General features: G+C 38.7%; 1 protein-coding gene across 3 annotated transcripts in view; it reads right to left on the bottom strand.

The window, feature by feature from the left end:
* Positions 1–1,827: 1,827 nt before the first annotated feature.
* LOC149217325 (amino-acid permease BAT1 homolog) overlaps positions 1,828–23,795 on the bottom strand; it is a 90,828-nt gene continuing 68,860 nt past the window's right edge. For all 3 annotated transcript variants that reach the window (XM_089392984.1, XM_089392982.1, XM_089392983.1), the window contains exons 4-7: positions 3,896–4,087; positions 3,135–3,440; positions 2,781–2,963; positions 1,828–2,505 (exon numbers count right to left, since the gene is read on the bottom strand). In XM_089392984.1, coding sequence (XP_089249110.1) covers positions 2,014–2,505; positions 2,781–2,963; positions 3,135–3,440; positions 3,896–4,087 — 1,173 coding nt within the window. In that variant the 3' untranslated portion in view covers positions 1,828–2,013. The remainder of the gene's footprint in view (positions 2,506–2,780; positions 2,964–3,134; positions 3,441–3,895; positions 4,088–23,795) is intronic.

Genomic DNA, 23,795 nt, shown 5'->3' with positions numbered 1-23,795 from the left:
TTATTTTCTGACTTGGATCGAGATGCTTTTATGGTACAGCAAGAAGCAATCAACAACTCTCCAATCCTTCAAGAAGGCTATCCCTTCCTCAGATAGGCCAGCTGCCGGAGATGTCACTATTTTGCTCCAGTTCAAAATCTGTATAAGTTGAATATTGACCTGCAGGGGCCTTTCAAAGAGATTGGGAACGAAGAATTGAGAAACCTCGAGTATGAATTCAGGAAGCTCTACTCTCTTCTTCATCAGACACCCTTTATACCCGGTCCTCAATGCTAGATGGGCTTCCTCTGACCCCGTGGTTCATTGAATCTGCCGATTACGTAGTGTATGGTCTCTCTGTTTGAGCTACAAGCTTTGGATCTTTGCTTGGTTGATCGTTTATCAAGGGCTGCCCTCCAAAGCTTGCCTTGCCAAAAGCAGGTTGTCAGATGAGTCATGTCCCTTTGTCATCAATCAGAGGCCTTGAAGCGTCTTTTATGGGACTGTAATTTTGCTAGATCATGCTGGAGGTTGGTACAGGACCGTCACTCGTTTCTGCTTCATGGACAGCTTAATTGGCATGCTGCACTTCTTGGGGACTCAGTGTCTCTGGTCTTGTCCCACCTTCCTAGAAGTTTGGGACTGTATCTGGATTTCAGCTCTGTTTACAATCTGGAAGCCGCATGCAATTATGTTTTTTATGTCAAAGGCTACTTCTAAGTTCTTATTAAGAATGCCAAAGAGTTTTGTACTGTAGTTTATTCTGAATTTATTGCTGCCTTAGTTGCTCTCAGGAAGAGGATATAATTCCACTTTGTATATATGCTGCCGTTTTTCTTTATGTTACTATGTAATTTTTTCCTATGTGATATAAGTATTTGAAAAAGAAAAGAAGCAATCAAACATTTATTTGTCATAAAGTGAAACGGAGTATAAAGCTGCAGCCTATTATAACTACAGTTTGTGAAGCTATTTGGTTAAAAGACTCTTCGAAGGTATGGAGCAACCTCAAAAGAAGGCTACAACTTTATATCTGGGTTAATCAGAGTAGCATTGAACTTACAAATAACCCTTCTTTCACGAAAGGAACGATCATATCAAAGTACAATACCACTTCACGTGAGGGAGGAAGAAGTAGCAGTTGAAATTATTTACGGCAATACTAAGGATAACTATTTTTATATGTTTACCACAGGTCTTTTTACAGAACAAAATTGAGAAATTTAGAGTGTATAGCTATGAAAGAATCCAAATAATCATTGTTGGTTTTGCGTTGGGGGAACGGCATGTTCACCTGAATGTGATGATTATTTTGTCTGCCAATCTAAGCGGCATAAGTTGCCATGTGTGATGATGAGTTAGCAGGCTAATGTCATCATGATGTTTGGATGATAGCATCATTGATGGCAATAAATACTAAAACGTTCTACAGGAGATTATTATTTGTAAAAGAAGTAACTTGTATTTTTGGGAAACTGCCTATCCTGTAATTATATAAATAGAGGTTATGTCTATCTACGCCCCTTTCTCACTAGAGAATTGACTTCAGAATTGAATGTCCAGCAAGGACCAGGATGTGTACTGCTACTTTCTTTGAAAAAAATCCGTTTTTCTTAATTCTGAGATAGATTTTGACATTTCCAATGACTTTTCTACAAGCAATCCAGAATTTCCACCCTAAACGAGGGAATAATACACCAGAATGAAGCTTTATGAACATACACTGATAAATAAAATGACAGGATAGCATAAATCATGCAATATCGACATGTTTGGAACCATGTAACTCCTAGAATTCCACTATACAGGCATAGGTTGAGCTGAAACATCCTCTGCTACTAGCAAAAGTTTGAACTGAAATTTCGGAATATATTGATGGACAAAATATGAATACAACATCATCTGAATAGCGTTATGGATAGCGTTAACATAGCCACATGATCACAGACTCTTGAAATGTAAAGAAATGAAAATCATAAATTGCTCAAGCTAAATTAGCTCTGAAAGCAATACAAAATATTAACCTTAGCATTTCTAAACCTTGTCATGCTGTATCCCAATGTTCCTTACAGGACCTTTGAACCACTTTCTTGCATCTACCAGCCACCAAAGCATTATCACTCCTAATGTTGCACCCAGTGCAATAGGTGCATAATTAAGTGTATTCCACGTAATTGGGTATAGTGTTGGCAACAGGAACACTGAACAGGTGTAACATATCCACAAGAATGCTATAAGACATATAGGGCGGCTAGCTCGCCCCAGGTAGAAAGGCCCTGGCTTAAAATTCTTTGTTGGCATAATCATTCTGGCAAATATAGGAACAGCATACCCACCAACCCATCCTATGGTACAGACTGAAGTGATAGCTGTGAATAGCACATTTACTTTCAAGATGGGAAGGCCTAGCAGCATGCAAATAACTGCACACAACCATACAGCATTTGCAGGAATTTTGTACTTTGGATGTACCTTACGCCAAATCCTTGAAAAGGGAATGCCTCCATCTCGAGACAAAGCATAAACCTGCAATCATTACCAGTCAGATATTCTAGACAATTTAATTCTGACGTTCCTCAAAATTTTCAGTTCTTCAATGATAGGCACCACAAGAAAGAGGCTGAAAACATCCTCTTTGTCACAACCATAAATTCTATAAAAAAGAATACTAAGTAGAGAAGGGCATACAGATGCAATCCAAAACTATGGATAAAAATGATTCCAAACCTAAGAGTAAGTTACGCATATGTGTGTTCAGCAAAAAAAAAAACTATTTCCCAACAGAAAGATAAGTTATATACCACTCGTGCAGCACTTGTTGTGATTGAAAGGCCCCCAAAGAAGAAAGAACCCCATATAACAAAGAGCAGAACTATTGCACCGCTGGAATTGTGATAACGCCCATGAAATGCATCATATAGAATCTGTGCGGGTACAAATTGACCAGCTGTTTCATTGTTTTTATCATATAGGTAGTTGAAGTCCTGTTACAAGCATGCAGACCAAACACTGAAACCTAAGATTGGAACCTTTGCCAACTTGTCAAATCTTGTAAAAATATCATAAAATAATCCACAATATATTGAGACGGGAAGCTTGCAATTTAATAATGACTTAGAATGTGCAATTGTTTAATGTGTTATAACTGAAATTACCTGAATGCTAAATGTAAGAGCTAAGATGTAGGCCCATCCAAAAACTGATATAATTCCTAGACTCGTGAGTATGGCAATTGGACCATTGATTTCTGCACCTTTTGTTTCTTCTGTTAGATGTGCTGCAGAGTCATAACCATAGAGAGAGTACTGACTAACAAGGAAAGAAAGAATTATAGCATATGCCTTGTTGTGTATTCCAGTCGAACCAGGAGTTGTCTCAAAGTGTGTGAATACATATGATGCAGATTGAGTGCTGTGTGCAACTAATGGAAGCATCACAACAATAACTGCTCCTCCAATGACCTACATGCCAATCAATACCAGAAGGAATATGAAAATACATATTTGAGGAATCAATGCTTGCACAAACCAATTTTAAACAACCGTAAGAGTAGACACTGGACGTCAGATGAAACATGGTCTGTCCAAAGCATGGAATAGTTTCTTTGGAAAATGATTTTTATTTTTTATCCATATGAAATCAAGGCATATTAGATAATTCAAACATCAAGAAAAAATTGTCAGCCTGTCAAGATATTTCACTCAGAAGAATCACTATTATCATCAAGCTGGGGGAAAGAAACAAACCTACTACATAATGAAGAAACAAATTCCATATTTACTTCAGCCAAGCCTTCCAAACAAACAAAAACTTGACAACCTTATCTAACATGAAAGTCTCACAGAACTTCACATGACAATCTTCATCATTGTGGCTCAAAGTTAGTAATAAGATACAAATGAAGGTAATCCAATACCTGCCACCAAATTGAGATGGTATCGATGAAAGCAATCACATTCAAAGCAAATGTGTTTAAAAATGCCCATATAAGTGTAAGCCCCATGTACATGGCTAGAAAGACCCCACGTGGAGCCAGATACCCTCCACCTTTACTTGTCCCAGTGCTCAGCAAGATAATACTCTGCATGGTTTGTGATCCAGCATAAGCCTGACAAACAAGTCAAAAACCGTTCAGTACCACCACATTTAATCTCTGTTGCTACAGTTCATATAGGTTCCTACTCCACATAATTTAATCTAGTCTCTTATGTTCCTTAAACAGTTATCTAATTCAATAGATTTCTTTGATTAGTAATGACATTTTTATAAATTACACAGACATTATCCCTTGCAAAAACAGTACGGCGGTTTGAGATGAAATCATTGTGACTCTGGTGCTGTTGTTCGTGTCTGCGTAAAGTCTATTATAAGAGTTTCATGGTTTAAGATGGTTTAAATGGAATCCTGTCCATATTTGAGGGTTTCTAAGTACCTCACCAAGATGATTTTGATGATTTCTAAAATGGTCCAGGAGTTTAAAGGCCTCTGAAATTGTTGCACAATGACCTCCTGAGTCCTAATGATTTGGAGGGAAAATGAATTTGAGAGACAGGTTTGTTGGAATTTTTCAGATACTGAAGGACAAGTCAGTAATGCACCAGCTATTCAGTTTTTGGCAATTCCAATGGGATTTAGAACAATTACAGTCTCGGGCTGCCTTTTCTGGGCCTGGCTAATCAATTTTGTTAAAATGATATTCCAAATTTCACATGTAAATACTGGTAACAATATATCTGGTTCTGCAAGATTATATGGTGAGGTCATTGGCATATCAGCTTTAGCCTTTATCCTATGTCATGAGCATTATTATAATCCACTTGCAGTCAACCGGCTAATTTAGTTGGTCTGCATGTACATAATTTTTTCTGACAAACAATAGCTGCAATTGAAGATGTAACTTTGGGAATATACTTGTAGGTTCTAATGTGCCTGGAATGCCAGAAGATAAAATCAAAGCTGTTGGCATTATATTAACAAAAGCGGGATTGATAAAATACAGGGGAATACATATAATTTATAAACCGCTCGACAAATTGATGAAAATTTAAGCTGCACTCTATAGAAAAAATTACTACATGGCATTAATTTTATCCAGTTGCTGTCGACCGGCTAACTTCGTAAGTCTACATGTACATAATTTTTTCTGACAAACAATCGCTGCAATTGAAGATGTAACTTTGGGAATATACTTGTATGTTTTAATGTGCCTGGAATGCCAGAAGATAAAATCAAAGCTGTTGGCATTATATTAACAAAGGTGGGATTGATAAAATACAGGGGGGTACATATAAACCGCTTGACAAATTGATGAAAAAATAAACCGCACTCCATAGAAAAAATTGATCTGAAATTATTTTCATAGATGATTTTCCATCATCGGGATCCAGCTTCTTTTATTGTGGGAGGGTAGAAATAATTCTTATATATATAGAAATATTTACATAAGCTGAAAAAAGAAAAGTGAAATGACAGAAGGGTATATAAAATGTGATTTATATCCTCTTCCTCAAAGCAACTAAGACAGCTATAAAATCAGAATAAGAGGCCTGGTCTAACAGTTTGGCATCCTTAATCAATAATGATCGTTTTTCCAGCAATTGCATACGTACCTCATCTCTACATAAATGACAAAAAGCAACCAAAGAACCGACCTCATTATCAAATACATACTTGCAGCAAAGTTTCCATTGAAAACAATGTGGAAACTCTCAAACAGTACCAAATACCAGCCAGGGAATCCAGAATCATAGATCTAGAATATCCCAACAAACCTGGTCTCCGATGCAATTGTCCCTAAAGAATGTTCACCAACTGAGAATACACCTGTTCCCAACAAGATCTCACAAAAGGACAGTCCCATAAAATATGCTATATCATTTCTTCTTTTGAACAAGAGAGGCAGAAACCATCAAAAAAGCCACTCTTGACCAAACACACTTTAGAAGGGAGACCTTAATATATCACTAAACAAAGCGAACGCCTAGAGCTTATAAGCAACCCTCATCAACAAAACATCATGTAACCTCCTAATCCAATGGCTCTCAACATTTATTGAAACCCACCAAGCATTAAGATTTGGACCTAATACATGCCTCTAATGAAGGATGGAGTAAATCTGCAAGAGCTATACGAGGTCAAAGGTGATCCAAAACTCCACACCCAATCCTCCCAAAGGGTAACTATCATCCTGAAGATATCTTCCTACAATATGAGCCCAATTATCTCCAAAAAAGTGGTCCAGTCCACAAAAGATAATGCAAACGCATGAGCCACTATACACCAATCTTTCCTAGAATGGAAACTAGCTCTAGGCCAACTCCCACCCAGCTCTACTGCCTGACATTTGCCAATGTATCAGACCTGCCACCCTCATCCGAGGTGGCCAAATACTCTTGAATATGAAGGAGCCTACAACATTGTAATCATAGGGAATAGATATGATGTCAACATAGATCAAATGGACCTCTAATTTTGTCAATCTTACACACCAAAAAGTGGGTAACCCACAAGAGAATTTTTTTCTCCTCCTTGGACAACCAGCCAACCAGCAGCCCTATATGATTAGCACCTAACATGATGCCAAGATCCTCCACTTCTTGCTCCAATCAGATTTCTTTTCCACCCAGCATTCCTTCTTGAAGAGAGGCAGCTCATCCATCGACAGGTACTTTAAGCATTTTTGCAATCATGTGCTTCTACTTAATGTTATGGGCATATTAATATGGATCAAGAAGCAAACTAGATAATTGACCGATCTTGACCAGATTCTTGTTCCCCACTTCACTTGGGAGGTTAGGCTTTGACTCTAGTCTAATGGGACCTCCTAGGAGGCCTTAGGGTTTTAAGAAGGGCACTATTAGGGAAGCATCGATTGAGGTACGGTGTCCAAGATAATCCACACTTACCAATTTCCATCTTTCCCCATTATTCATCTCCATTCTCCAAGTTGGTAGTAATTGTTTATAGGAGAAAACTTTTCTCCTACTCTTGATAGCCATGCAGACAACAACACTTGACAACCACCACTAGCTAATGATATAATATATCTCCACCACTTGCATCAGCCATATGCTTCTCACCCATCTGTCATGAGCACATGGACGAAGGTGGGCTTCCGATCAAAAGGTACTTTAATCATTTTGCAATTGGGTGCTTATGTTTGTTTGTATTTGGGCATGTGATATGGATTATGGGGTGACCTAGAAGGAGGGATTTTGACTGTGATCTTGTTCTCTCACCTTAAATGGGGGTTTAATCTTCGAGCCTAGTCTAGTGGGACCTCCCCTAATGGCCCAATGGGTATGGGGGCCCCACTACTTGGGAAGCCCTAATTGAGATAGTGTAGTTCCAAATATCCCTATGTCATACTTTACACTTTCCATCATACATTACAATCCCTTATCTCACATCCATTCTTCAAGTTCAACTGACCACTGGTTCTTTGGGATTTGGCACCCATACATCGACATACCTAGGTAGGGCCTAGAAACTTTTCCCTAGGAGGCTAATGCAATTAAAAGAAACAAAAAAAACATATCATGGCCACAAAAAAAAAATCAAAAGAAAGAGTATCAAAATGCAAAAGATGGCTAGGGACATACACATTAGCACGTGGGCAAAAGCCTAGCATGAGATCTACCTCACTCCTTATGGCCATCAATCAATTCCTGAGCACATGTTGCTCCATTGCATCATAAAAAAGAACCCTTTCATGTCCCAACCTTGATGAGCAATAAACTATCATCATTAAGGGGTAATACAACTGCTATATCATTCAAAGTAAGCTCTAACCTTTGAGCTACAAGCAATAATACAAATAAAATGTCAAGAAAAACTAAAACATGCACAAGAGGGGTGGAAAAACAAAGGCCAAGTTGGTAACTCATGCATCCACGATTGCTCCCTCCTAACATCTATACTCTCAGGATGTGGATCCCCATCATGCTGGCCCCTTTGACCATGGCACTTGGCCATGAAGTCTTCTCCCCTCCATACCATCATTATTATTCACTAACACCTATCAATTGAAGGGTGAACTGAGGAAATGTTACTTCTCCTTATGGGTTGGAAACACCTAATAGGGTTTTCGTTTAGCCACTCCTACCTAAGGAGAAAATACCATTGTGAGTTCAAGAATGGAATCCTTATTTGAAGTATTAAATAGTCCATTCCATTCAAGCTTGGTTCACTTAGATGTAATAATAATTTTTGGTCCTTAATCACTGGTTGTTTTCTCTAGAATCTATGTTGTTAATGTTGGGTGGTTCAGCAGCCCATGTCTTGGGCACCTTACCCATAATTACCCAAGCCATTAGACGAGTATATTGGCACTAACAGGTGAAGCGTTAAGAGCCTTGGGCCTCCTAGCAACAACACCACATCGCACATGACTCTAAGCACCTCCTGCACCCAGGATGTTCTACCACTCTGCACTAGATTTGATGATTATTCAAGATGACACAACTTGACCCAGCATGCCCCCCAGGCCGACCTTAGCACCATATGAGGATGGCAGTTGATTTAGGGCAAATATGAGGATGGTATCAACTTCAGAGACTTGGGAGGGTCAATAGCACCTATAAATCCCTCAACATTGGAGCAAATATGGGCATTATGAGCAGTTGGAGACCCATGGAAACCTCTTTGTGGTGCCTATTACTGCTCAAACTAGCAAGGGTCCTATGAGGGGATCCTTGTGAAATTTTTATCTATTGCAACAACTGGAAATTATTCTTCTAACTGTAAATTTAATTATGCAGTTTATTTTCTATGGCAAACAACGAATAAAATCACAACTGCAATTTTCACCATAAAAATACTGCAGAAAATAAAATATTGAAAACTAAGAAATTCTAGCACACACAAGAATTTTGACACAGTTATTTTTGGACAATTGTCCCCGGAAAAACCCAATGTAGGAAAACCAGTGCAGTAGATGAGGGTTTTATTATTATTCTTCAGCAGGAATTCTGAGTACAATAATTTAGATGCTCAATTGGCAATCTAATCTGAGGAAAATACTAGCAAAATTATTGTGAGAATTTTCTCTCACCCCACAGCTAATTTCTGCCTCCGAAATTACCTCCCTAGCCTCTGCGTTGAGCCTCCTGCGTCACCCTCTACGTAGTGCTTATGCAGACCCTGTGGGGATTTCAGCCTTCCTTCCTTTGCCTCTTCCTAGAACTGGAAAACTTCCTCCTAGAATGTTGCTACCCTCCTCTTCCACCTGCTACTCACCCTCTGGCTCTATCTTCTCTGTTGAATCACTGCCACTAAGAAAATCGAACTGCCTGGGCAACTGAGTATCTGCACTGGTGTATTCTCCATCACCACATCGATCTCCTCTTATAATCCACTGTTGGAGCACCAACAACCAAGATTAAAACTTAATCAATGGCTAGGATCATCTCTGGATCGATCTGTGTGAGTTTCTAGATGATTCTCACCTTATCTCAATTAATACTGATTAATTAAGCATATTCCCTAAGTTTAGACTTAAGAAATATTTAAAAAACGGTTAATAATCTAGTTGAGACACTTCTAGGTGGAATTGCCAAAAACAATTTATGGGTTTTGGAAATCTCAGTATTCTATCCTCCACCAAATTTTGTGGCTAGAACACATTCGATGCTACAAAATCTAACACTCGCTCTTAGTGAGGAATGTGTTCTTGCGCTACACATCCAGTCATAATACTCTGTCTCTGTATCATCTCCTATTATGTTGCTGATGTCTGGCTACTACTTCCCACCAACCACTGTGTAACTCTGATATACGTTGCATCTGTGTTGTTTGTCTGATCAACTGATGCTCAATTGTCTCTCTCTCCATCCCTTCAAGTTACTCTTATAATCTCTTGTTGAGTCTTCAACGACCATGATTAAATCTCCATCAACGGTTAGGATCAATTAGAATTCATCAATAGAAGTCTCTAGAGCAATCTCGAACATCCTTAATTAATTAACTTTAATTTACCACTTTTCCTAAGTTAGACTTAGGAAATAATTTAATTATGGCAAATTAATTTAATTAAGGTGTTTCCAAGCTTATCTCACGAAACCTTTTCTGGGTTTTGGAGATCTTGTGTTCCTTAGCCTCTTAGCATCATCTAAGACTAGAACACATGTCTGATGCTACCATAAAATAAGACTCCCTCTTAGCGAGGAAGGTTTTCTCTCCATCATACTCCTCTACATCCTATAGCTGGACTAACCACACTACTGATGTCTGACATCTATTACACCTCCTTTCTTCACATCTCACACTGATTTGACTCTTTGTCACTGGAAATCATTGTGAAGAAGTCAATCTGACAAACACTGTCCATCATGCTACTATGCATACTCTGATCTACCTCACATTGTTGTTGCCACTACTCAGTTGTTGTTGCTTCAACTACTACAATAATGAGTCTTATTGACCACTGGAGTAGCCCCTGATGATTACATGAAAACTCCATGCCCAAGGATGATCCAGAGGACACTTGTACCATCAGATATCGTCAGTCAATACTTTTTTAACTCTACTTCTATCTTCTCATCATCTTTCTTGTACCCGGATTCCACACCTTACGGGGAATTGTAATAAGTGATACTAGTAACGATGAGTTTTGAGTCTGTAACAGGCCTAGTATGTTGGGACTCGATCAGCAAACGAGTACACCTTGGAGTGTTTTTTTTATCTGGTTAATTATCCCTTCTTTTTCAGAGGCGGATAATTTTCTGGGTTTTTTCACTCACGTTTTACCCCAAAGCCGGGGTGACGGTTTGAAGGTTGAGCCTCTGAAACATCTTAGTGTCTAGAGTCGATATATATTACCATACTAGATCACACAAAAAATTTCATGGAATTTGGTTAAGTCTAGGTAGTCATTTTTTTATTTTTTAGATTTCCCGCAAGTCAAAAATTGCAAATAAAATTGTATTTAAATTGTAATAAGTGTAGTCTAGAGAAGTTGTATGGGGTATGAGTAATCAAAATTACATCTCTCACCCTCAAATTTCTACTATAACACACTTTGAGGGGTTAATAATGTGTTTTGGACCCTCAAAACCCATTTTTCCTAAGTTTAGTGGGAAATTTGGCAATTAATTAAGCCATAAATTAAATAAATGGAGAAAAATAAATATCCACACATGCTAAATGTAGTGGAAATGAGGTGGAAAATTATGGAAGAGTTAAAGTGAATTCTCAAGGTGATGTGAACTCCTAAAATCAAGGAAAGGACATGTGCTCAAATAAAATCGAATTTCTGGCATTAAATGAAAAAACTGTTTGGAAATTCGAATTTGTGAAGTTAATGCACATTTGGGAGGATTTGAGAGAATATTTGGTGGAGATTTTTGTCGGAAATTGTCCCCACATGGGTTACCACCCATATACACTTGTCATTCCACCATAAAATTCGAATTTGGCACACAGGGAAAGAAGAAAATGATGTCCACTTGCCAAAATTCGATTTTTACACTCAACATTGGAGCTCCATTCAACAAATTCGAATTTCTCTTTGGGATTGTCACCTCATGCCGCTTGTTTAATCACTTCTACATTGGGATTGACTCCAATGCCATTTGTCATTGTCATTCTTCATTGGGATTTGCTCCCAACACTCTATATAATAGAGCCATGGGCTATCACATTGTATATTATTGTTACTAGCTATTGTGTTTGCGGAAGCGTTGCTGCCTTGTACACTTTCAGAAATATCAATAAAGACTTTGGGGTTTCATTCATGAGCTGTTCCTCCCTTTCGAGTGTGATGAATTGTTGAGCATTGGTATAATTCTTTTTACTCATGCTTTGATCTAATTTGCTTCCATATGCTCTTGTAAATTTGTTAATGTAGAGCTACCTTGCATTAACATTTGATTTAGAAGTATGCTCTAGGTATAGAATGCTCTAGTTCGTTTTAAATAAATCTCTAGAGTTTATTATCATTGTTTATTGCTAAATCTATATGGAACTAATTCTTGATTGAAGTTTTGAAGAAGGAACATCTTGTTGGGATTACAGAATCAAGCATGAGGGGAAGTCTTTGGAGAAACCAACCCACTCTTGATACATTCTTAAAGGAGCTTTCATTTGTTCTTTGAACTTTAATAGTCTTATCTTACAAAGTGGTTTTGCAGGGATTTCGGCACATAGCTTGTACACAAGCCAAGAACTTCTAAATTTAAATCTCTTTTAAAAAACATTGTACTTCATTTCTTTCATTTGCTATCTAAGAACTTGAAAATGGCTAAGAAAAAACGAGAGTTTACTCTCACTCTTTCGCTTAACCTTTTGTAAATTATAATTGTACATATACATTTTATTTTAAACAAAGTCTTTCAGTAGAAATCACATGAGAGAATTTTTTGGCCAACGCGTTTCAAACCAACAAGTGTGGTTCATCATCAAGACCAGATGAAGAGGCAGACCATGGCAAAGGCTTAAATAGAGAGCAATGTAGAGACATAATTTCAAGTAACGGCTATATTAAACAGCTAGTTTTTGAAAAATAATATTTAAATAATGATATTGTTTCATTAATTTATTAAAAATATTAATAGGTAACGACTATATTAAACGGGTAGTTTTTGAAAAATAATATTTAAATTAATTTATTAAAACCAAATATTACTAGTTCTTGAAAAATAATATTTAAATAATGATATTAGTTTATTAATTTATTAAAATATTAATATGTAACGGCTATATTAAACGGCTAGTTTTTGAAAAAAATATTTAATAATGATATTATTTCATTGATTTATTAAAAATATTAATAGGTAACGGCAATATTAAATGGCTAGTTTTTGTCCCCGGATGCGGGTGATATGTGAGATGGGACAGGCGACGGGAGACGGCCACATGCCAGCCCGTGGCCATCACGTGGCAGCAGTTAAGAACCTTGCCATCGGCTGCAGCTGGTATAAGGTGGGATGGCAGACGAGAGTTAATGACCCGCGAGGTAAATTGGCTCAGGCGACGGCAACAGTTATGGCGGGGGAGATCCGAAGCAGAGCCGCTGAAGTTATAAGGGAAATCGCAGATTGGGATCAGAGAATGTTTGGGGTTTTGCAGGTGCCCGGCCTCTCCGTCTCTGTCGGGATTTCTTATCCGTCTGTCTGGTTTATCCCTCATTCGGAGTTGGGTGCAGGAGGTCTGGTTGCAGGGGGTCTGGTTGCAGGGGACTTGAACTACCCTGTGGTCGTTTGGCACTTCGCTCTTCAGCATCCCGCAAGAATGGTGAGACCTCGACAGCGCATGCTTAGCCGCCGAGGTACCTCCAGGGGGGTTCCACGCGCAGTCAAGAAGCGGACAATGCTGTCCATTGTTGCCACTGTCACCTCGCTCGCTCTTCTCACGCCAACCCCCTCCACTCCAGCCAATTCATGGATGCAGGGGCTTCGAGCTCGAATGCTCTGCCTGCCTTTGGTTCGGCCATATTCAATTTCAGCAGCGCCATGAACAATCCGCGGATTAGCGCGCATGTCTCTGTCTTGTTCATAGAAAATGCCAGGGAAGATGAGGACGCCCTGGACGAACAGGGGCAGAGGACGAATGACAATCAGCACCATGAAGCAGTGGCCTCTGAAGCGGACAAGGAGCAGAAGGGTAAGGATGCGGCCTCAGCCCCGGAAGACGTAGAGCAACGCGAGCAAGACAAGAAGTCGGGAACTTGCGAGGAGAAAGACACCTATCCCACTACAGCTGAAAGAGAAGCCTATGGCTGGTGCCGGGTCGAGGAGGTGCAAATGGACGACTGAGGACGCCCGCACATAAGGTTTCTATGGCCTTCTGTATGGTCTTTTGCTGTTTGTTTTATTTTGAACTTGTCAAAGTAACAATGTGTCTGCTCTCTTTCGTGTCTGGGTCTATTTCCAAGTTACTGAATTTTGTGTCAATGATCTGGGTAAGGTCGGTCTCCCCTGCGTGGGATGAAATGGTTAATGCCCCTGCGTGGGCGAGCTCCTATGGAAGTCTAGTTTCTGTGTCTGGCGCCCTTGTGTGGGCTAGTTTTGGCATGACTCAATCGCTCTCGGGTGACATGCCCAGAGCCTGACTCTCTTCTGTTTCACCATGATGTATTTTTGTTTCCTGTACATAATAGAATAGTTTAGTCTTTTACCGAGAAAAAAAAAATGGCTAGTTTTTGAAAAATAATATTTAAATTAATTTATTAAAAGCAAATATTACTAGTTCTTGAAAAATAATATTTAAATAATGATATTAGTTTATTAATTTATTAAAATATTAATATGTAACGGCTAGTTTTTGAAAAATAATATTTAAATTGATTTATTAAAACCAAATATTACTAGTTTTTGAAAAATAATATTTAAACTGTGATATTAGTTTATTAATTTATTAAAAACAAATATTAATAAATAACCGCTATATTAAACAGCTAGTTTTTAAAATAACTAAATAATCAAAGTCAAACTTTAAAGGAGGGAAGTCAAAAATTATAAAAACGAGTGAATACCCTAATCGAGGCAAGATCATTTGATAAATAAAATAACTAATGGAAATAAAATAAAATAAAACAAAAATATACACAAGTCAAAATAAATATATATATATATAAATAAATAACAATAAAAATAAAAATAAATATATAAAAATAGAAACATATATATATATATATATATATATATATATATATATCCAAAGAAAAAATAATCAATAAATAAAACGGGGTCAACAATAAAATATGGGGCTCAAACCCATTAAACAAATAACAAAAATATTAAAAGGAGTTAAGAATGAATAAGATAATAAAATACATAAAAAACATGAAGGATCAAGAAAATAAACTCTAATAAATAATAAATCAACAACAAATACTATAAAAAGGATGCCAATACCTACATAGATATAAACAACAACAACAAAAAAGAAGCCTAAAAAATTAGGAGGACAAGACAGGGACCCAACTTCTACTAATATTCCAACCATCATCTCTACTCAAATTATTGGGTCTTTTTTCAATTTCTAGAGCCTCCCTCAATTTACGATGATGGAAATGACTAACCTTAGCTACAACTTGGGCCTCCTCAATGCAGATGTGATGCTTACATTTATCTTGTTGTTTTTTCCATTAATACTTTAACTTATTTTGCAGTCATTGTTTGGATTGTTTGCTAACTCTTGTGTGGCAGATTTTGAAGAGCAACTTTCCGCAACATCTAACAAGTGTTTGCATGACCTTTGGCAAGTGTTGGGGGTTCGATTTCTAAGGATGTCGTGAGCCCTTTTGAGGCTTATTTTGGCCAAGTCAAGTTCACTAGAGGGCTGCCCATTTTCCTCTCTAAGCCGTAAGCATTTGGAGATAATTCACACCTTGTTTCCCTTGCATAAGTTTTGTGAGATCTTGTCACTACTTTCTCAAGAAAGGAGGTCTAGTGTCCAAGTTTCAAGCAATTATTGTGAGGACTCTCCTTGAAGTATAGTTGAGAACTTTGAAGGGCCCTCTTCTCATTGTAATATTAATAATAAATCTAACTTGCTTGTGGGAGCTTGGGATTTCTCCCATGGTATCATGTCTCCCCATTTAGAGGGAGGCTTCTCTTGGGTGGATTGACATTTGCATGGTTTAAGCTTTCATATTTCATTCACTTACATGCATGCTTTAATTGGGAATTAACACAACCTCACTATCACATTTCATTAAGTTAAAGTTTGTTACAATTTTATTTGAGCTTTGCATTTTCTTTCTCATTGTTGCTTGGAGCTACAAGCTTACACTTTACTTTGGGAAATTCATCTTTTACATGCAAGCATTTTATATTCTTAACAAACTTTGATTCGTTTCCATTTACCTTGGTAAATTGTTTCATGAACACTTGAAAACATGCTTCAATTTTATGCTATATTGTTATCTTGAATATTGGAGCAATTTATTGTCATTGTCTATTTGAAACAAATTTTACTTTCAAGCAAATTACTTGTATCATTTTAATTCATTGATGAAACACATGCAACACTTGTAAGCTAATTTTATTCCTCCAATTGAAGTTATAATTGCAATTTATGTTGAACATTATTTCATTTTCAAGCATTGTAAATCAATCTCTTTGAAGCATTTGCATTTATCATTATTTTAATTTGGGGAATTAACACAATTTGCATTTCATCTAGGCATTTTAATGTAGGAAGGCCCCAAGCCTCATTAAAATTTTACCTCCAACATAAGTTGGTTGAAGTAGACATTTTAGGGATCCTCTACTCCTCTATTGACTCCTCACTGTGAGATCCATATCATTGGGCGAGGGTGAGGTCTGAAGATTGAAGAGTTAAATTGTAATCTTGTTGTAGAGTTAATTAATAAAATTAACCAAGAGCACTTTCCATTACATTTACTTTACCTGTCTTTTGATGGTTTGAGTTTTCATATGCAAAGTCTATTCCAAAAGCAAGTATTGTAATCATTTCAAACAAGTGTTTTCTTTTCATGTTTCAAGTCTAATTGCATATTGATGTCTTGGTTTAGCACTTCCTTTCTTTTACATTTCCAAGTTAATTACTATTTTTTGGGTTTTGGCAAGATATGTTTCACATGTTTTGATTTATAAAGTTGATTATCTCAAAAGCATTTTGTATCTTACATATCTTGTGCTAGCAATTCTTATTTACATTTCAGGGTGACTTTGTTTTCTCTTTTGAGAGCATTGCATTTCACTTTGAGCAAAAATATCTTTAAATTGTTGAGCAAATTCCTTATAAGGCACTGGTTTTATGGTTTTTAATCATATTAATGATTGGCATTGTTAATTCAAGTTGCTCACTTCATATTTGTTCATAAATCCTTAAAAGTAATCCATTTTCACTATAAAACTCTCCTAGAAACTCACATCTTTTAACTTTTCATTAGGGACCACCCCCCTTAGCTAGCCTAGGAGATAGCTCAAACGGAGAGAGTCGAGATTAGTGTGACAGCCCCTTCTTTGAGTTCCCTGCCACCAACCACACCTTGTGGGGTTGAAGGCTTTTCTCACTGACTTGTCGGTAGGTGTAGACGACAGAGTCAACAAGTCTGATCTCACCTGATCTCCCTTTGAAACAAAACTGGGAAATCTCTCTTGGATGGAAACTTCCATATGGAGTCTTGCTCTGGCTAGAACTACACCTGCAACCTGCAACTGGGAAATTTGCATTGCCTCCGGCTAACACAGACTTTCCTGCAACTGCAACTGGAAACTCAATCTCTACTGATCAACTGTGCCATTGCAATTGGCTCTGCAACTGTCCCTTGAGTCCTTTGGCTGCAACTAGCTTTACTGTCTACTGAGCACCTGATTGCACCCAACTGGCTCTACTACTATAGCTTATGCATCTGACTGCAACTAGCTCCGCACTGTCCCTCAAGATCTGACTACGCCTTACTAACATCTCGATCTTCCTGCTACTTTGTACTATGGGCCCTCGTAGCAAAGGTGACGATCCATGTGAACAAAAATTGGATCTGAACTAGACTTTTTGTTGTTCACCCAGGGACCCTACCCATCCTGGTCTTTGAAGCATCATGCTCCTCCTCCATTTGGAGGTATTGTTATTATCAATGTGAATTCCTCCAATCTAGAGTTCAACTCATCTATCTCTGTCGAAATTGCTTTATGTTGCTGCCCCTTCTTGTCCTTATTCCTCTTTGGACACTAGGTGACATAATGACTAAACCTACCACATCTGAAGCAGTTGATCTTTGATAGGTCCTTCTTTATCTCTCCTACTTTTGAGTTCTAACCCTAACTAGGACCCTTCTTCGCCTTCCCTTTACCTGGAAGGGCTACATTTTCTTCTTCCTCTTTCTCAATTTTTGGTCCCTTAGCATTGTTGTTGGTAGCAACCTCGATGAGACTGACCCTCAACTCCTCTTAAGTGAAGTCACTCCACAAGCATTCCCATCCTAATAGTTGATCTCATCTAGTGATCCCTTGAACAAAGGTTTGCCATTCCTTGTTAAACACGTTTAGAGTTGTCCGCACTAATTCACCATCAGTTGTTTTTTCTACAACAACTGCAAGCTCATCTCGGACTCCCTGAATCCTGGTGAGATAGGAGGTCACGCTCTCACCCTTCTGCATCTTCGTTGTCCTCAAATTCTCTTTGAGACTCATTTTACGATTTTCAGACAGATCTTGGTATAGCTTCACAATGACATCCCACATGTCCTTTGTCGTATTCTTATCAACAATATGCAAGACAATGTGATCCCAAACCCTGTCCAGGACTATCCTCTTAGTCTCGGCCATCTCCTTCTTGAAGGTTGCCAACTATTGTGGAACTATTGGTTCTGCCATGACATTTGTCATGAACTATTTCAAGCCATGCTCATCCAACAGGAACTACATTCTAGCTTTCCAAACACCAAAATTAGAGGCTTTTTCAAGTCTATCCTGATCTTTAAGACCTACTATGGCCATCTCTGCAAAACTCAAATAAACTAGAGACTAGTACTGGAAATCTCCTTCTCCTTCTTGCTCGACCTTCCTTCTACTACTCGCACTCGCTTTTAATGTGTAGATTTGTTCTCACCTTCCTTCGGAAATCCTTCTCCGACACTCGACTATCTGCTACTCCTCCACTGGGCAAGTCGCTCTACCTTTCGGAAGTCCTTTTCTGGAATTTGGCACACGTACTGCGGCTTCTGAAGCACACATTGGTTGAACTAGAAAGTTTGTTATGTGATCTAAAATAGGGCACTTAGGCTTCTTGTCTAACTTACAAGAACCTCTCCCACTCCCAAAGCTTAAATATTCCCAAGATAACTATGATTAACCAATGCGGAATTAATAGTGCTTGAAATATGGTGTATGCTTGTGTTTGTTATTAAAACTGTTTATGTGCTGTAATTTAATGTGCTTAAACTGATATAAGACATATAACAGTGAAACAATGCAGCGAACAACAAACACACATAAGACAGCAATTTAATATGGAGTTCACCCAAAACTCTTAGGCTACATCTCCTTGAGCTCTAGTCAACTCAACTAGGCTCTCTGGGATTATGGCAAAGTTCTTTTTACAAGCTCTTAGCTCAACTCCACTGTTTTACACAGAAACAATGGGTTTAGACACCATTTTATCCCTGGCTCTTGAAGCTCTCGACTGCTGGCTCTCGACTCTGGCTCTGGATCTCGGCTCTCGACTCTAGCTCTGGCTTCTTTGGCTTTCTGCAACCTTCAGCGCTCTGGACTTTCACTTGAACTTCAAGTGACCCCAAAGGCTCCCTCAACTGCTCTGTGTAGTAGTTTCTCGACTCCTACTTCTGCCTTCTGCTCTGCCTTTCCACTTCTTCTTACCTTGTGCTCTCAATCATGCTCTCTGGCTCTTTTGAGGCATCTTCCCGGCTTTTTGGCTTCCCTGGTCGTTTCTCTACGATTCATTATCCCTCTGCGGCTCTGTCGCTTCAAAATCCATCATTGCCTGTAAAAACGCCTGCTGCAATGTGGCATGATGGTCAGGAGCGGTTGTAGAAGGAATCAAGGCCGTTTCATAGGCGAAAATCCAAAAATTGAGGAAATTTCATTACACAAGCATGTTCCGGAAAATACACTATTGGACATGTATTTCGCACGTGAAACTCCCTTCAATCGCCCCTAACATCCCTATCGGGTCCGCCATTTGGCAGTATATCGCATCGCATTAGTGTATTGGGCAAATCCCAAATACACAAGAAAACACTGAAAAACCCGACAAAATCCTTTTATCGGATTTGAAAACTTATCGCATCCACCCTATAGTCGTATCAGGTCCGCCTTTGGCTGCTGACACAATCTCCACCGTCAATCTGCGTGATCTCTGATCCAACGGTCATAATGTATTTTCGGGTGGCTTAAGGTTACGAGGTTACCCGCCCGAAAAGGCAATTTTCTCTCTCCTCCGCCAGCCACGTGTCGACCAGTCAATGGGATTGAGCAGAGCAAGCCCAAAACTGTTTACCGCTTGAGGCTTGCCCAAAATCCACCTTTACGGAACTCAATTTCCATGCAATCGGGCTTATAATTCCCCTTCAGGTCCATTTTATCGCTTCAGGCATCGTTTCTTTGTATTTCGGGTTTTTCATCGAAAAACATTAATACACAAAGAATTTGAACTTCCGAATTTCAAAATTTATGCATTTCGCTTATGAAATCTGTCGGGTCCAGAACTCGCCGATCACTGATTCAATCCTGGCCGTCCATTTCTTTCGCGATCCGACAGCTGAGATTGCTCGTCGCAATCGCTATCGCATATCGCGTCACACACGACCCAAGGGTCTTGTACATCTCGATGTCAATTCGCCAATCCGATCATCGGCAATCGACGAATCGCATGATTGCAATCGCCGAATCCAGGGTTTCGATATCGCATATGTGTCTACCTCCGATCTGATCGATTGGATCGGCGGATCGAAGTTTCCTCCGCCTCCGCTTAAATCTGGCCTTTGCCTTTTTCTGATGTGATTTCCCTTTTTAAGGGTTTTTTGCCATTTTTAGGGGTTTTTGCCTCTTTTTCCAACGAAATAGGGCATCTTCTGCATGCGATAACTTCTGCATCCTAAGTCCATTTTTGTCCGTTCAAGTTGCAGTAGATTTAGAATGAGACGATCTCTGCAATGGGGCTATTTCCAGGAACTTCCTTGGACTTTCATTTTCCTCAGTGAGCAACACTTAGACTTAGGAGTCTATCCAAAATCCATTTTGGATCATTATGGCCCTCTGCTGCTGGAAATCACGGATCTCCTATTACTGAAAAATTGGAAACCCTCTGAGAATTTCTAGAAATTCCCTCTCGGTGTGCTTTTCTCTTCCTATTTTGCACAGATCTGCAACTACAAACCCTTGTTGCAAATCTTTGCGCCTAGATCTACTCTGCAAATCAATTGATCTACTCACTGGAACTGCTTCCCAGCAAATCCACTGCCCATTACCACTACTCTAAGGCAAATCAAACTTTTACTAGTCATTAGATCTGGAAATCGATTTTCCTACCCTAGCAATTCGCACTACCTAGATGGCCTACATAGATCTGGAGAAAGTGCTTCAGATCTCGCTCTGAAATTGCACGATCTCACTTTCTCTCACCTCTGAGCTTCTGATTTGATCGATAATGCTCTAATACCTTGTGAAATTTCCTTGAATGCACCAAAATGGAGTTTATTCTTCTAAATGTTAGTAGTTTATTTGTTTACGATAAATAACAAATAAATCATTAGTGCATTCTTCAAAAGAAAAATACGCTGCGAAAGTAAAACAAGGAACTGAGAAATAGATATGCACACTTAAAAATTTGACAGTTATTTTGGACTAAACATCCCCCAAAAAAACCTAAGGCAAAACAGTAGATGAGGGTGTATTTTATTATGCAGCAAATATGGAAAATTACAACTGTTGGCCTTCCTGGCTCAGCTCCAACAATTTTTCTCAACTGGGAAAAATATTTTCCCTCGTAGCAACTCTCTTGCCTCTCCTCACCAAACTCGCACTTTCTAGCTAATTCGCACAGTTCGACTGGAAACGTGCATTGCCTGCTCTAAAAAGTTTGATTTGCCTTCGGAACTCTCCTCCAGATGAGCCATCCTGCTTGTCTCTACCTCTGGAAACAATTCGCTAAGCCTCCCGGGACTTGATCCAGGCACTAGCAACTGAATCGATCCCTTTCCTGGCAACTCATACTGGCAAACTGGGCAACTCACACTACAAAATTCGGCCTCCCTGCTAGATAATTTGTCCTTCCTTCCCCGACTCTGGAAACTGGAAAAACACCTAAGGGTTTCTCTAAAAATTCTCCCTATTGCAAACCCTTGCTGCTCTCCTTCCCTGGCTCGAATTTTTCCCTCACTGAAAAATGCGAACTAGGTAGCTCGATCTTCCTGTTTCTCTGATCAAATAATGCTTAATTGTCTCTCTCTCCATCCCTTCAAGCTACTCTTATAATATCTCTTTGAGTCTTCAACGACCATGATTAAATCTCCATTAATGGCTAGGATCAATTAGACTTCATCAATAGATGTCTCTAGAGCAATCTCAAACATCCTTAATTAATTAACTTTAATTTACCACTTTTCCTAAGTTAGACTTACGAAATAATTTAATTAAGGTGTTTCCCAAGCTTATCTCACGAAACCTTTTCTAGGTTTTGGAGATCTCGTGTTCCTTAGCCTCTTAGCATCATTTGAGACAGAGCAAATGTTCGATGCTACCATAAACTAACACTCCCACCTCAACCACAATGGCCAAGCCATGGCTTAACACTAATTCAAACCCTTGGATGTGAGTGACTTTCAAGGAGCTCCCCACAAACTTCCTAAGATGTATGAAGAACGATTACCCAAGTTCAATGGGATTGATGCAATCACAGCTAAAAAGCATATGGATGAGTTTTGCGGGGTGTTGGTGGAAGGTTGATTGAGTAAGAAGATATATTCATGATTGTGTTTACTCTTTCCTTAGAGGGAAATGTTGGAGATTGGTACCTAGATTTTCCCGTGGGAAGCCTTAAGAACTAGGACCAACGCCATCCTAAATTGTATTAACCTATTGAGCAGACTGTCCTTGGCTTATATGTAGATGCTTTCCCTGGACATATATCATATGCATTAAAAGATGAGGACCCTCAAAGCCTTTAACAAGCCAAAGACTTTACCATTACCAAAGAACGCAATCTGGCCACATCTAAGAATGATTTGCTCTCATATCCCAGAGCCAAAGTGCGGGTCAAGTTTAAGCTAATTGCCCAAGTTTACCCCACTTTGCAAGCCTTTTTCCATAAATTTTGATAAAATGACTAACGATTTGATGCAGGGGAAAATGGCAATGATGAATAAGTTGACAATCTTAAATAGGGGGAGAGGGTCTCGTAAAAACTATCCTCCCAAGCCTCAATTCAATAATGATAGGGAAATCCCAATAATGGCAAGAATTTTTCCCAACAAATTGTGCTTAATACCCTTGCCCCTACAAACATGGTTAATAGAGATTAGAAAGATTTGTTTATTTCAGATCTGCGATTATTTGTTGCAACAGTAAATTTGTAATTGGGTTTAAAGAAATTAACAAGGGTAAGAAGAAAATATATTATGAATATGTTTGTAAACATACCTCGAATCTTGGCTAGGTATTCCTCAAGCAATCCATTAGCATGGAAAAAACCAAGGATCCTATCTGCAACCACCTTATTCTTTAGAAAATTGAAGAAGAACTTGGATCCCTCATCTCCCTCTTGAATTCACTACACTCAAGCATGCACCTGTGCCCCCTAGAAACATACTCCTTACATAGTACCATCTCAGGTTGGCATACATCCTCCTAAAGATAAATGTCATCTAAATCTTCCTCTAAAAGAGTACACACCTCCAACTATCACCTAGCCACTCAAATCTCTCTTCTTCTCTTAGGGGAAATCATGTGACCCCACCCTCACATAAACTTCAAAATGTGATAAATAGTTGCCTCCCTCCACAATAGCCAACCTCTATCATCATAGGTCATGGGACAATTTTCCACACACAATGCACTATAGCACAAAAGTCTGGAGAGTCCAAAGAACAGATATTAGGCTTGAACAAGAACGATGGCTTGGAATCTACTACATGTCCTACTAAGAAGCAAATCATAATTGGTAGGAGATCATACACAGTAGCAACAATCAACACATCAATTGGATGCATATTCCCCGAAAAGGAAATGTCATCACATAGGCCATGTATCCAATCCAACCTAGCTTGAACATTGGCCAAGCCTTGCCTAAAGTTGTACTAGATAACCATTAGCCATAGTCTAAACCTTTCTTTTCCTAGTTGGGATCAAAAAGTTGAATAGAAGCCTTGCACTTAGACTATACTTGTTTCT

Source organism: Pinus tabuliformis, chromosome 1_1, assembly GCF_031772625.1.
Source record: "Pinus tabuliformis cultivar Carrire ecotype Pingquan chromosome 1_1, CPIR1, whole genome shotgun sequence".
Classification (NCBI taxonomy): domain Eukaryota; kingdom Viridiplantae; phylum Streptophyta; class Pinopsida; order Pinales; family Pinaceae; genus Pinus; species Pinus tabuliformis.
The sequence above is the reverse complement of the archived record's forward strand: the minus strand, read 5'-3'. Positions and strand labels throughout refer to the sequence as shown.